We start from the raw sequence: 15,109 nt of genomic DNA, 5'->3' as shown, positions 1-15,109 counted from the left end.
TGAACCTTTAATCGGTGACCGCAATGCCTGGCCCAGAGCACCAGCGCCCTGTGCTGCTGGTAGAGGGGTGGCTTGCTCTGCTGTGCCCTCTTCCCATTCCCGTGTCCCTTGCACAGCCCTCCTTCAGGCCCTGAAATGGAGGCAGAGGTGTATAGGTATATCAGAACTTACTCAGGTTAACGTCAGTAAGCACTGAGCTCCTCCTGACTGTAGTACAGATGAAATGCTTTTTCAAGATGGGAATATTTACTTTCAAATTTAATTGCATTTAATTGAACAGTATGCCGCTTCCCTGGTTGTTTTTTATTTGGGTTTTTTTTGGTGCTGTATGCTTTGTTACTCTGAAATCTCTTTGGTGAATAGCTACAGTAACTGTATTCAACTTTCAAAAATCTGCCATCTATTGTTAGTTTTTCAAGCTGCTGCCATGTCATTGGTTAAAAATGAATGGCAGTTGGAGTTGTAGCAGATGAGCTGGGAATGAGTGAGCAGTTACTTGTTGGGATCCCTTCCAGAGAAGGAAGGTGGAGTTTTAAGCTGCTCGCAGCCTTTCTAAAATAAGAGTCAAAGCAAGTAAGTGCTTTTTGCTATGGGTGAAACATCAACTAACTTTTGTAGGAAACCAAAAGCTCAGTAAGGAAGGAGAGGAATTTTTTTTAGTCTGAATATTCTCTCTATAGATATTCTGCTGTAAAATAAACCATTCATATTAAAACTGTTGTATATTTCAAAATATACTGATTAATACAGTGATCCTCATCTCAAGAGGATCCACACTGGCCAGTTGCTATGCTAAAAGCAAACAGGGTAGTTTAGCCTTTGTGGTGCTGCAGGCTCTGTGTGTTGGTGTTGGGACCCTGTGTTGCAGGCCAGAATTGCAGGTGGTGGGGGCAACAGCTCTAAGTACTGGGCTTCAGCCACTGTGCAGTTTCTGGCTCTCCTAAGGCCACTGTGGTGAAGGAGACAGGAGGGGTTTATGATGTGTTCAGTCCCTCAAGAGTGAGCTGAAGTGTTCATTTATACCGTGCTGTCATTTCCTTGGTGATTTGGGGGATGAATGCTCTACTGCATGCTTTAAAAGTGTAACAAGCTGCCTTGATCTTGAGCATTGTGTGCTCTGTGTGGATTTTCATAGTCCTGAATGATGGCAACCTGCCTCACCTTGCGTGGGACAATATGCCTTAGTGATTAGAGGCTGTTTCTCTTTCTTTAGGTTCCCCCCAAACTCTTTAACAGTCTACAGGTGCTTTATTGCACCTATATCTAGATAGACTAGAGAATTGGGCATTAAAGAATCAAAAGCTTGCCCCCAAACCAAGTGCTTGCAATATATTATATGTATGTACAGTGCAAAGATGAGTTAGTAAATTAGTGAGAACTTGTTACTATGTTGGATTGTATGGTTTGTTTTTAAGATACCTCTTAAGGCATCTTTCATTAATCTATTTAGGTGCTATGTACTGTTCAGACTTTAAAGCTTGTCAGTACACACATATGCTTTATCACTAGCATGAGTCAGGATGAAAATAGTTTCCTACTTCTTCAGGTTCTCTTTGCATTAAAATTTATATATTATTCATGATATGTGATACATTTAATTCTATTGTTCTGTGAATCTGTGTTTGGAGCAGTCTCTGAGCAATCAAGATATATCTTAGGGGAAAGCATTAAGAACAACAGAATAATAGATTGATTTAATATTTGAACTGGTAAAGGGTAACATTTCCAGGTGACGTAAATGTGTAATGCCTCTGCAATGCATTGCGCGGGCATTGACATATCAAAATAACTCACTTTATCCTCAGTTACTGTAAGTTTGTTTGGGCCCAAGTCCAAGGTCTTCTGGACTTGGGAATCTGTGTGCACATGGTTATGTACATATTCAGAAATTCTGGTAGTTAATTCCTTTCTGCCTGCGTAAGGGATGTGTGGCAGATGAGTGGCAGGAGTGTGTTTAAGCATATGGCATCAAGGGTTTAATAAAACTGTGCCTGAACCAGGAATCTGGGGAGAGAGAGATTGGGGGGGGGGGGGGGGGGGCCTTTTGCTGAAAAGAGGAGGCTTAATGTAAAGCTATTTGTTACAGTACAGATTTTTTTAGATTCAAACTTTTCATGAATCAGCTGGGAGGGATGGGTCGAGGACTTTTAAGCTGAAATATTTACATGAATCAGACATCTGGGCTTTGGGGGAGTGACCATTGCTGCACAAACAGTTTAAACTCTGTAGCTTTGTTGTGACTTAGTGCTTCCCTCTGTTAAAGAAGGATTTCAGGATATTGGTGTTGGTAGCACTGAGAACACATGAGCCGCCAGTAAGTAAGGAGCTGTGGTGTTTGAGAGGGGGTGCTTGGCAGAGGGTTTGCTCTAGAGTTACAATAGGAAACGTGGGTGATTATTTCTGTTCAGAAGTTCTGATGTCTGCAGGTATATTGGACTCGGGGTTAGAGCTTTCTCAGAAATACTGTTGTCCTTATGCTTTTTTGTATAGCTTATAATTGAGAAGCTTGAATTCTTGTAGTGTAGATGTAGGAATTGAAATTGTGTGAATTTGAAACCAAGTTAGATTTAACTGCCTAAGAAGAAAAATTGAGAAAGAAAATAGCATTTTAAAATCTAAAGGGGTAAGGCAGGTCTTGGTTTTATGCTTTGTTGAAACATGGGGGTTTTTTTGAAAGCTTTGTAAGTAGTTTTGCAGAAAATGGTGGAACAGAGAACACAGGGCAAAACTCATATTTCTGCTGCTACTGTTGCAGATTTTCACATAAGTATTTGTAGCTTAATCTAAGGCAGGTGAAGACAGTGTAACTCCAAGGTGTCACCTGGCTTAAAACTTTATTTAGCTCAGTATTCTGTATTTTAACAGGGGAACATTAGTTTGTCCTGTCTCTAGAGAAGAATATCCTGGTTATATTTGCAACAGTTCATCTTTCACCAGAGTTTTTCCCCTTACCCTGATCAGATCTGCATACTCCATCCTTCTGCCTAGAAAGGAGGTCTATATTCTATATGGGCATGGCCAGCTTTATTTAAATTGCTGACTGAATTTAATCAGATAGCGCTAGCAAAGCTGCCATTACTACAGTGTTAAGAAGCTCTTTATGAGGATCAAATATAAGAACTATAATTTTTCAGATGACTGTCTTTAACCCAATAGTGTGAATAGTGGAAATAGCCTTTATAGGTTGCCTGGTTGTGCTCTTTTAACACTAGTACTTTGAGCCTTACAGGGAGGGAAGTAGCCCTAGCAAAGCATTAACCTGTTGCCTTATTCAGAAATTTTGTTCCCTTCCAAGACACCCAATGGTAGGACATTACTGGATGCACTTCATCTATTCCAGTTGATGAGGCAGCCACAGTATAACTTTAGTATTTTGGAAAAGCCTATAATAGGTTACTTCAGGTTAATAAATCTCAATGATTTTTCTGCATGTATTAGTCTTCGTGATTATAAGTTGGCAAAATAAATGATGCTGTCAGTGTGGGGTGCTGATGTGTGGGTCAGTGCCATCAGCAATGATGCGAGCTTTCAGCTTGTAAATGAGGTGCTGGCAGTTACAGGAGGACCTGGTGAACCATGGGTCTTAAATCAAGGTGTGGATGTGCGGTGTTAAACCATGAAAACTGTACTGCAGACTGTAGTTTTGAATTGCATTTGTAGAAACAGTGGATTTTTGTTAAGACTCAAGTAGACGAGTAAGTCTGTAAACTTTCCTAACAGTGAAGCTCTATGCACAGAATAGGAGAAAACAATCAAGCATTTCATCAGCCTTCTTGCTGTCTCTTGCCAGAATTTGCAGGCTGTCCTGCATTGCATCAGTCCTGCTGGACGTTATTTTCCACCTATATTTTGAAGCCAGATGGAAAATGATTCCTCTGCATATTGATAGAGTTATTTCATAACAAGCAAAAAGCCTTTTGTAATATGCCTGTGCTAGTTCAACCTATACATCAGCCTTTTATTGTCTGGATATGTTTGCGTCTATAGCGCAAAATGAAACAAGGATCATTAGTAGGTATGAGAAAAGCATGTTAAAGGCTCCAGGTAGATTTTCTATCTGATGCAATCTGGGTGAATGCACTTTTATGTTGTTCTCCTGTGGTACAGGCATATCTACAGGTGCCAGTGAGTGGCCAACCTCAGACCTGTCAAGTGTTATGTTGATTCGAGCATCCCTTGTTTGATTCAGCCACACAGGGCAGTGCCTGGGGCTCAGACCCGTGTGCTAGAAGGTACACTTGCCCAGGGCAGCCTGGTGACACCAGCTTCCCTGCTTATGTGAGACTTCACACATGGCCCTTCACCTTCTGGAAGAGGATAAAAACTGATCTAGACAAGTCTTACGGTTAAAAGAGAAGTAGTAACGAGGAACCAGATTTGTACCTGACGACTGGAAAAATGCTTTTAAAAAAACCAAAGACCAAAAAAACCACCTGCTATGAGAATGAGAGAGCCTCCGAATCTTAAAATCTTTAAAGACTGTAGAATTTGGCCAAAAGCAAGGAGTAGGATTTAAAAGCAGGATGTGTCATTGCTTTGGAATTGACTTTCTTCAAATGTAAATGCTGCAATACTGATAATGTGGGCCCATCACTCGCTTTTATTTTTTAGTAGATAAAGAATCGACAGGCTTGTGTTTACTCCCAGCAACTTGTAAAAGGCAAGGTAGCTTCTTACATTTTAAACTCTAGGGGAGTTTTTTATACAATTGATACTGAAATTGTTTTTTAATAGGCAGGTTTTATACTTTGTCTTTTCCAATTTCCTAATGGTGCTGTGTTTCCCTCTTACTGGGAATGCAGAAGGGAACAAAGCCGAGCATAAGACAGGAGGCTCCGTTGAGACTAGAGCAGGCACCACCTGGCAGGTTTTTTTCCTGTGCCCTTCTACGCTGTTTCCTTTCCCTACTTTCTCCATTTGATCTTTTAAAATCTTCAGGGACTCCCAAGGACTCCCAAGTTACAGGTGTGGGAATGAACAGAAGCTGGGGCCAAAATTCCTAGGGTTTGACTCGTGTCATTCATGCAAATTAAAACCTGCTGTTTTCAGTGGATTTCCTTCATATTTACAGAATGAGACCTGAGATCTGTTCTTAATCTTTAACAGAGCAGAAAGCTTTACTTTTTGCTTTTCTTTCTAACGGTTAGATTACTCTCATTCTGCACAGCCCTCTGGTATGCTTCCCTATGACTGGGGAATTTTTATTGCCACTGAACTGAGCTGACAAGCAGTATAGTTATTTTTCTCTTCCTCCTTCTCTCTGGGGAAGTATGCATCTGATGATCAAAACCAAATAGTTTTTATGAAAATTAGAAAGTTGGATTGCTGCCTACTTGCCAATATGATATTTTTTCATAGCAAGTTTAATCACTGCTTTTTCACTTAACCAAATTCCAAAATTGTATAGGGTGCACAAGAGCAGACCAGCTGAGAGAAGATGAATGTGAGTGGCGACTACTACATGAGAGAGGCCAGGTTAACTCACTCAGCGAGGTACAGGACTGAAACAGCTAGACTGCATCTGGCCTCCGACTGACAAATCCACACGTTGTGTATGGCACAGCGAAGCCTTGGCCAGCGGATCTCTCCTGGCTTGAGTATCTCTGTGCTGCACCCCCGTTGTGGTTTAGACATACCCTATACTGATTTGCTAATCCTTTCGTACAGGAAATGCTTCTCATTATTTATCTTAAGCCTGTGAGATTTCTCTTTTTCTCTCCAGAGGAGGAATTCAATCATTGCTAATTTGTTTTTCTGCCTTTATGTTTAGAGACACTTTTGACGTGTTCCAAGGATATCTTTTAGGAAATTAAAGCAAGGCTAAACTTTTTTGAAAGGCGTGCAATTATATTAGAAATAAGTCTTGGTCTAAAGTAGTAGACTGTAGAATTAGGTCAGGCACACCCTGCATACGCGTGTTTCCTGCTTGCTCATATTTCTGAGAATAATTGTACATGGGAATGTTTTTGTAGATTTACAGGAGTGTTGTCTCCTTAAAAATGAGTTGTTTGGAGTTTTATTTAAGTCATCGTGGTTACGCTGTGGTTTAGGAAGAGTGGAAGATTGCTAACCATCTGATTCACTCCATCAATGTGCTGGTCTGTCTTCGCCATTTGCAAACCGAATGGTGAAATAAGGTTACTCACTTCTACTATTTTTACTCTCTTATGACTTCCTTCTTGTCATGCCAGATGACAGTGAAGCAGTGCATAAGCTGTCAGATGTTACAGTAAAGGGCTTTACTCTTCATGGATTTTGACAGCTCAGCTTTTCATGATTTTTCTTTGACATTTCTCTGAAGTTCTGCAAACTTGATACCTAAATATTTTATAATGGCTCTTTTGAAAAAAAAAAAAAATCCCAAGGGTAAGGATAAGGAACAAGTAATACAATAAAAAGTTAGAAACCAGCAAGTCTGTACTGATGCTTTTGTTACCTTTTGCTTAATAAAATGACCTACATCTAAATGGGTTTTCTCTACTGGACACGTTACTGTATTTGAGTTTCTTTTCTTTGCACACATCACCTATGTACTGTTTATGTTGGTCTGTACAAGATAAGCCATTCAGCTCCTTCCAGTAGCTGGGTGAGAACTATGTACCTTGGGAAATGGGTTTGGATGTTCCTCAGATTCGTTAGGGTGGGGAAGAATAATGTGCTGAAGATCCTCCCAGCCTTTTTACATTCCAGTACACTTCCTTCTTTCTCAAGAATTACATAGAACAAGGATCAGCCTCTTTATCTCTGCAAAAGGTTTGTAGCATGACTTGTGTCAAAGATGCGTTGCTGCTAAAAACTGTTTCCAGTTTGTGTTTAAAAAAAAAAAAAATCACCTCCATATTTTTCTCTCAACAAAAGTGTTGGCTCTAAACAAGTTTAAATAAAGATGACTTCACTGTGACTATCAGCACATGGTTTGGAGAACAGAGATGCTTGTTCAGTTGCACAGCTCATTCTTAACATTGTCATGTTCTGGAGGGAGGAGGAACCTACATGCTCCAAGTTAGGCAAAACCAACAGCCAGAGTCAGGTGTGAATTTTGATTTTTGGCTGTGATGCTGATTTCCTTTAAAAAAAAAAAAAAAATCACAGCCTATTTAGGACTCTTTCTCTGATCTTTAGTGCTGAATGTGACACTGGGCTTTTGATATTCATGAGTTCCCAGCTCCCAAAATCCAGCTGTCCACAAGCCATGAGTCTTCAGTTCCTCTACAGCCTGGTCCCTACCTGGTCCTTCAGGCTCTGAGCATACAAACAAGTTACTGAGAAGTGAGCTAAGAAATCAAGGTGCTCATTTACTGCTCATGATCAATTCTGTGGTACCAGCCAATTTATGCTTACCAGAGGGTAGAAACGTGCATGGAAACAGACCTCAGAAGAAAATGGTAACCTGCTTGTGTTTGTCCTGCTAACCACAGGGTAATTGCTGGTGCATGGCCAGGGAGCTTGAGTAGTGAACATGCTAAAAGTCAGTGTGTAACACTTAGTTAGTGGACGTGATACTTTGGCTGGTCCTGAAGATTATGTCTCTTTTTCTGTGTGCCTGTTTTTTCTCATAAAAGAATTCCCTGCGGTGCTTCCCAGGGCTGTTAGGAGCAATGAGCAGTTAATATTTGTAAAAAGCTTTGAAGATGAATAGTGCTAATTATTATTTATAGGTATTCATTCTCACCACGGGTAGTTCACCTTGATCCTGGGCATGAAAGGAGACCAGGACATTTGTAAACTGGTCAGGCATGAGTGTGGCCTTCTGAAGTCTTTATGTACTAGTTTCCCTACTGGGTTGTATGCGTGATGGCAATATATTTGTCATGTTAAATGACTAGTTTGGGTATTTATTGTACCAGCCAGATGTGCTAAAGGAATCCTTTAAAACCTCAATTCTGCTGACTTGTAATGTGTAGGATTTGGGCATGCCAAGAGGGGACAGAAGACAAGAAAATGCCATTAGCCTGGCCCAAGTTGGATTATCAGCAGGACTGAACATTCAGCTTCCCATAGATTTAATGAGGAAAGTCAGATCTGATGCTTGCAAGAGCCACCACAACTGCGAAGAGCATCTGTTTCTGAATCTTCCCATCGCTGCAGTTTTTAGCACTTTTCACTGGTGCTAAACTTAGTGTAACAGAAAAGAATGAGCAGAAAGGTGTCAAACACTGGGACTTTTTTCCTAAAAATCCTGCTTAGCAGATTAAGCCGAAAAATGGGGGGAAATGATCAGGGAAAATTCACGTATTGTAGTTCCTGCATATCTGATGATAGTTCTATAAATAATCTCTGAGATATTGTAGTAGAGGACTCCACTGAATGGCACTCAGGGTCCCTTGAACTGTGCTTTAATTCGGAGCTTAAGGTGATGAACAAAGATTGCAACATTCATCAAACCCAATCTGATGGTTGTGAAAATTCAGTCTGTAGGTGTTTTGTGCTGTTTGACATCACTTAAAAAGGGCTTATAAGGCAGGCCTCTTGTGAAGTTATGGAATGTAAGCGTCCCTCGATAAAGTTGCTGTTTGCCTGGGTATAAACTGCTTATTGATCTGACTCCCTGCCTAAATCCTCCTCTCTGTTAAGTAATGTATTAAATAATCGAGAGACTGTTCAGACAGCGCAAGTGGAGCTTATTGGCGGAACTGCAGCAATGGAGCACTCCTGAAAGAAAGAGGCCTAAGTAGTAAATTTTATGCTTATCAAGTTTTCTTAATAGAGTTCTTGTCAGCTCATAGAGCAAATTCTGTTCCCGAGTGTGTTAGCATCTCAGTTTTATCATGGAGCTTGTTTTAATACAGAAAAGTTGCCAGGGAAGGGGAGAGTTCCTGAGACACAGCCCAGTACGCTGTTTGTGTTCTTCCTGACAGCTAGCTAGTCTCAACGACGACTCCTCTTAAGGAGCCTCTTAAGGGCTATCCCAAGATGATTACATATCCACTCGACAAGGATATTTTCTTCCCCATCTCAAAACACTTTTGCCTAACTCAATCAAACTGCAGTTTTAAAAATTATGTTTTAGCTTTCTGTGCATTTACCAAATTTTAAAGCATTTTGGTCAAAAAGTACAGCATAATTACAATGTTTGGAGTTCAGTGAATGTGTTTGAAACCACAATATTAATTGTATAAAAAGTTTAACATTTGCAGCCTGGAAAACTCGAAATTTTCTCACAATAATTGAAATAGACTGTACGAAATAGGGGAATGGTTGCATTTTTGTTGCTATGTTTGAAATTATCAATGTATCAATGAAATTATCAATGTACAGGATGTGGGTTTGCATATTTGGGGTTACTTTAAAGAGTATTTTCTGCATATTCTGTGTGTTTACTCACTTATATTCCTGGGATAGTAGGTTTGTCCTGCAGTTGTATGAGTGGGGCAGTTGGTGCATTGCACATGCAATTGGTATGTTCTGCTTGGATACTGGGGATTCCACACACCCGTGTCCCACTGCCCATGGCCCAAGAGCAGCCTGCTGGCCTTCCTTGCTACCTCTTTGCTGGTCTGACACACAAGAGAAGAGGGTAAAAGGTGGCACAGGTTTATTCAGAGGTAGTTTGTGTTGCCCTTAGCTCAGGCAAAAGGGGATGGATTTGTTCAGATGTGAACAAAAGCAAGGCAGCATTCACGGGGACTGCTGGGTTTCTGATGGGACAGATGAGGGGCTTTCTCCGGGGTCCAGGCAATCAGTGCAGTTGGCCCAAGAAAGCAGCCTGGAAAGCGTCAGGAGAGGGAGTTTTCTGAGCCAAGATTGGGTATTTGGTGAGAGGCAAGGTGGATAGTGATGCACTGCACACTGTTAAGTTTGCTGGAACTAAGATGAGCCTCACAGGCTCCTCGTGTTGCTGTTCCTACCAGCCAGCCAGGGCCTTTAAAAAAGGAAAGAATATAGCAGCTTTTCACATGGCTTTGCTGTTGCCAAAAATCTTCCTTCTGATGAATATCACATGATGCGTAAGCAACAGACTTTCTAAAAATATACAGATATAATAATGCTGGCAACTTAGTATTTGTTTTATGGGACAAGGGGAAGGAATTGTTATTCCTTTTTTAAATTTCTAATTAAGAATTAAATGCTTACACTGACTGCCAGTAATGATGGACTTGAAGCCCACCACTGAACTGCTCATTAAGGCTTTCATCCTCAGCAGGTCCTGACCAGAAAACTCGCCAACTTTTATTTGGCATTTTGTTCTTTTATTAGTGCTGTATTTTATCTGGTTTGTATCTAGCCATGTCTGTGTTCTGCCATGCTTTATAGATGGCACCCGCGGGCCCTGGAGTCTTAATTCATTCAAGAAAAAGACATAGGACAATTGTTCTGCAGGGGGGAAATTGGGAAAATTCATTAATGAGAAAATTGGTGGTTTATGTTTGAAAGAGTGAAAGCAAAACACTTCAAGCCAAGAAAGGAGAGCTGGTTTTTGTCCAAGGCAATAGCAGGACAAAATACATGCCAAAGAGAGAATGAGGGAAAGGGTCAGTGCTAGGAGATACAAAGGAGTGAAGTGGGTCTTAAAGATAGGAACAGGGAAGAAGAATTTCACTTGAGTGAAATGGCCAAACAGCAAAAATGGAAGATGTCTCTGTGCATATGCTGAAAGAACATTTAAGATTTGAATGGCATTGGTTAAAGCATTGTATGTATTGGACTGAGCCAGGGTGCAATGGATATAAGGCTGCTGCAGTCATGGCTGGTTTATGTGGTATGAGGATTTGTTGTAGGACTATGTTGGGTTAAATAGTGGGGTGAGCACAATATGATGGGAGGGGGATAAATCAAGGAGGAGGAAGACAAAAAAACCAAAACCAAACCAAACAATGACTGGGAGTAGAGAACCTCCTAGTCAGACCTCAGAGTGGTTAAGAGGCAATGCCTGAGCTGTTAACTGGGAAAATGTTGTGTATCAGGGTATTGCCATGTTGCAGAGCTCATTTTGCCAGTGCTGGGAATTGAGAGATATATAAACATTTTTAAAGGGCTCTAGTGGTCTGGATGTCAGACAGTTGCCAGGAAGGTATTTGCAGGAACACACATGTGATCTAAAGACATCAGTGGCATTCGACTTACTTTTAAAAAAGCAAAGGTTTATAGATGAAATAGACCCCTGGTTACTTTAAAACCTTTTCCTTCCCCCTTTGCTAGGTTAGTGTAGGGACACGACTAGCATCATAAGCCTCTCTGAAGCCCAGTTTGATCTTCATTGCTTGGGAGTTTCTTCCAAAACTAACCACCTGGTATTTTCTCTCCTAGCTCTTCTCTTAGGAAACGCAACCAACTCCTCACATCACGGAGGCCCAGCATGAATATTAACTGCGCTGGTGGGACAGACTGGTCAAGAAATCTGGACTCCAATCGCTCTGTGGAAAACGTAACTGTAGCAGTCCATGAGTCAGAAGAAAGTAATGTGGTGCTAGGAGGTCACAGCCCTGCTGCAGTTCCCAGGACTGAGGGTAAGGATAATGTCTTTACCTTATAGTTATCTTTAAGGGAGAATTTTTTTTTTTTTTGAGAGGTGTTATGTTTTGGAAAAATTCCCAAGGCAATTTGCACTGGGGAGTGCAGAATGTACGTACCCTGCCTTTGCCAGGCTGTTCTAAAGGACAAAGGTCCACAGCAGAGTTTAGGGTCTTGCTGTCTTGGCAAGACCATCACATCCTGGCCAACTTGCAGCTCTTTCTGAGGTTGTCCCTGAACAGATAAACTGAAACTAGCTGGACAGTCCTGATGAGCTGTGTGCCCACCATGAACTGGGCATCAAGCACTCCTGGCTTAAACCACCTTTAGTGTGGTGTGTGCTTCTGCTCCAGCTTTCCTGTGAGAGTAGATGTCAATACCTGGCATCTGTGGGTCTATATTTCTAGCCTTGTTTAATTCCTGTGCTCCTGCTCTTTACACACTGAATCCATCTTGCTTTAACAAGACATATCATCATGGTTGTCATGGTTTAACTCCAGCCAGCAACTAAGCACCACGTATCTGCTCACTCACTCCCCCCCCACCCAGTGGGATGGGGGAGAAAATCAGGAAAAGAAGTAAAACTCGTGGGTTGAGATAAAAACGTTTGAGAAAAGAAGAAACTAATAATGATAATGATAACACTAATAAAATTACAACAGCAATAATAAAATTATTGGAATTACAAATTATGTGCAGTGCAATTGCTCACCACCCGCCGATCGACACCCAGCTAGTCCCCAAGTGGCGATCCCCCACCCCCACTCCCCTCAGTCGATATACTAAGTGTGACGTCACATGGTGTGGAATACCCCTTTGGCCAGTTTGGGTCAGCTGCCCTGGCTGTGCCCTATGCCAACTTCTTGTGCCCCTTCAGCTTTCTCGCTGGCTGGGCATGAGAACCTGAAAAATCCTTGACTTTAGACTAAACGCTACTTAGCAACAACTGAAAACATCAGTGTTATCAACATTCTTCTCATACTGAACTCAAAACATAGCACCATACCAGCTACTACTAGGAAGACAATTAACTCTATCCCAGCTGAAACCAGGACAATGGTTCATTTGGGAAATTTTTTATCCAAAACCCAACTGCTGGCTCAATTTGAAAATGCAGTCTAATTTTATGTCATATAACATTACTCTGACAGTTAGGTATATTGACATCCTTTGTTATTGTATGACTCAGTTTTGTCATTACAGTACTAAGTGTTACTATGACATGATGTTTTTCAATAAATTATATCTTACCTGTGCAATATTCATTTGTCTCTCTCAGGTTTAGATTCTGAATGCCGACACACTGCTTGTCCAGTAAGTCCCCAGATCAGTAGCATGTTGTCTGCTCCTGAAGACACACACAACTGTCATTTCCAAGATGGAAATAAGAGACAGTCAGAATATTTTAATACCCAGGAACGCCATGGATGCGGCACTTTGTCTTCAAGCAGCAATTCGCAAACAGTGGCTCCAGAGAAAGTGACGCTTGTGGTAGACGGCACTCGCTTTGCAGTGAATCCACAGATTTTCACTGCTCACCCTGATACTATGCTGGGAAGGTGGGTAATTTCCACTATTTTCAAGATAGCTCAAGGGGGTCAAATGGTTGCTAAAATGGAACAAACCCCTAATGTTTGTTTTCCAGTCTCATCTATACACACAAGTGAAGCGAGGTTGAGCTCATTCAGAACTTGGCTGTGAGTGAGGCCTTGAAGACAAGACCAGATGTAGAGAGAGTTGGTAGTTCTTTAGACAACATACTCCCTTCATTCCACTTCCTTAAACAGTGTGCACTTTTAGCTAGACATGGTCTGCTTTTGCTTTCTCTCCAAGTGTTTGCCTTGTTTATAAGTACTACATCTGTTCACTGCTGATAAATTTCCTTCCAGAATGGGGAAAATGATAATGCTCCATCCCCCTTCTGCTATTATCTTATAATACTCTCCCATTAAGAGAAGTTCCTCAGCTCCCTGTAACGTAGCTTAAAGGTTGGAGCCCACTGATGCAACAAGAAGCACTTGTTTTCTGTATTGCCAGCACTTTCACCCATCTCTGACCACAGGGAGACAGGATCTGGTGGATTACTGACCCTTGCACAGGTCATTTTATAAAACAAGGGGTGAAAAGGCGTATGATGGTTATCTTGCATAGCCTCAGTGAAAGGGCTTTATTGCCAGGGTATTTTCCAACCCAGGGTTGAATGATCTGTTCCTTTGAGCTGTGGCTTGTTCCTTACAATACAGTAGCTATAGTGACAGGCAGAGTCCAGCTATAGGAAGACTTAGGTGAGACAGCTCTTGTGCTTATTTACTATGTAAGAGATTTGAGTATAGGTTTCAAGTTACTGCATATATGTGTCACTGCTGGTTTTGTTTAACCTCAGTGCACCTATTGGTCTCTAGAATTAATGCATTTAACTACACTTGTGCACTTACATAGATTTTTATCTTTTCAGAATGTTTGGACCAGGAAGAGAATATAATTTCACCAGGCCAAATGAAAAGGGAGAATATGAAATTGCAGAAGGAATTAGCTCAGCTGTGTTCCGGACTGTGCTGGTAAGGAGATTTTTACAGATTGAAAAAAAAACAATCTGTTTGTCACATGTGCAAAACTGAGCCATCTCCCAGGCAGCTGCATACCCCCTCGGACATATTCTTTTATTACTGTTCTGCATTGTGATTTTATTTTTTTTTAATTATAATAGACTTTGGTATGAGTCATCATTTCAGATATTTGTTCATGTTGCCTTTTACCTTTCTTGTGTCATGCCATTGTAGTTCCTGAGCTGTGTCCTGACCTTGTGTTTGCATATAAATGCATATTACATATGAGATGTTATGAAACCCTATGCCATGGGAAAAGTTTTAACTGGAGCTCACCATTTATCAGACCCAAGAGGATCTGCAATGAGACGTAGATTCTCGGACAAGCAGGGCTGGTTTTACTGTTCACAGAGCTATATATAGCCTCTGTAACTCTCAAATGTTGGTTAACAAAATAAAGAACTAATTAAAAATTATCAGAGTCCAAGCTATTCTTAATTTTTCTCTCCAAAAACTGTCCTTTTATTTGCAGGATTATTACAAAACCGGAATCATTAACTGCCCTGATGGGATTTCCATCCCAGACCTTCGAGACACATGTGATTACCTCTGCATAAACTTTGATTTCAACACAATCAAATGTCAAGATTTAAGTAAGTATGGAGAGAAATCAGCTCTTAGGAGATCATCTGCATGGTGTTGAGCACTCTGATCCTGACTTAGTGCATTGCTTAATCATGTGCTTTAGTTTGAGCACAAAGGTATGGACTCCACTAGGACTGACATATGCATTGCATTTAAACAGCTTCCTTTTTTGCTGCATCAGTCCAAAGTGAAGTGATTGAATCCTGCAGAGTGCAGACACCGTGCCCAAAAAAGCAAATTGAAATTGTAAAAATTCTAGTCTCTTCTTGTAACAGAGGCTGAGAAGAAAAGCTTGCTGTTACAGCCAAACAAAATGAAGGCTAAAAGCAGGTTTATAACTCCTATCTAAAATGTACCAGAGAATCATGAATAATTTAAGCTTATGGATGATGGGCAGAGCAGGAACCAAAGACACCAAAGTTGGAAAGTAGTAGAGAGTTCCTAGTCATGAAGGGATTGGGAGCAGC

General features: G+C 41.0%; 1 protein-coding gene across 7 annotated transcripts in view; it reads left to right on the top strand.

Annotated features, from left to right (window-relative positions):
* Window positions 1-15,109, top strand: part of KCTD20 (potassium channel tetramerization domain containing 20) — a 31,055-nt gene that overhangs the window by 10,694 nt on the left and 5,252 nt on the right. For 3 of the 7 annotated variants that reach the window (XM_049832635.1, XM_049832632.1, XM_049832637.1), the window contains exons 2-5: window positions 11,248-11,447; window positions 12,731-13,010; window positions 13,907-14,009; window positions 14,530-14,650. In XM_049832635.1, the coding sequence (XP_049688592.1) occupies window positions 11,297-11,447; window positions 12,731-13,010; window positions 13,907-14,009; window positions 14,530-14,650 (655 nt within the window). In that variant the 5' untranslated portion in view covers window positions 11,248-11,296. Of the gene's footprint in view, window positions 1-2,181; window positions 2,315-3,075; window positions 4,868-5,672; window positions 6,754-11,247; window positions 11,448-12,730; window positions 13,011-13,906; window positions 14,010-14,529; window positions 14,651-15,109 lie in introns of those variants that run through there. The other 4 variants (XM_049832633.1, XM_049832634.1, XM_049832638.1 and 1 more) reach the window with 4 other exon arrangements.

Source organism: Accipiter gentilis, chromosome 29 (genome assembly GCF_929443795.1).
Source record: "Accipiter gentilis chromosome 29, bAccGen1.1, whole genome shotgun sequence".
Classification (NCBI taxonomy): domain Eukaryota; kingdom Metazoa; phylum Chordata; class Aves; order Accipitriformes; family Accipitridae; genus Astur; species Astur gentilis.
This window is presented reverse-complemented; position numbering and strand designations above follow the sequence as displayed.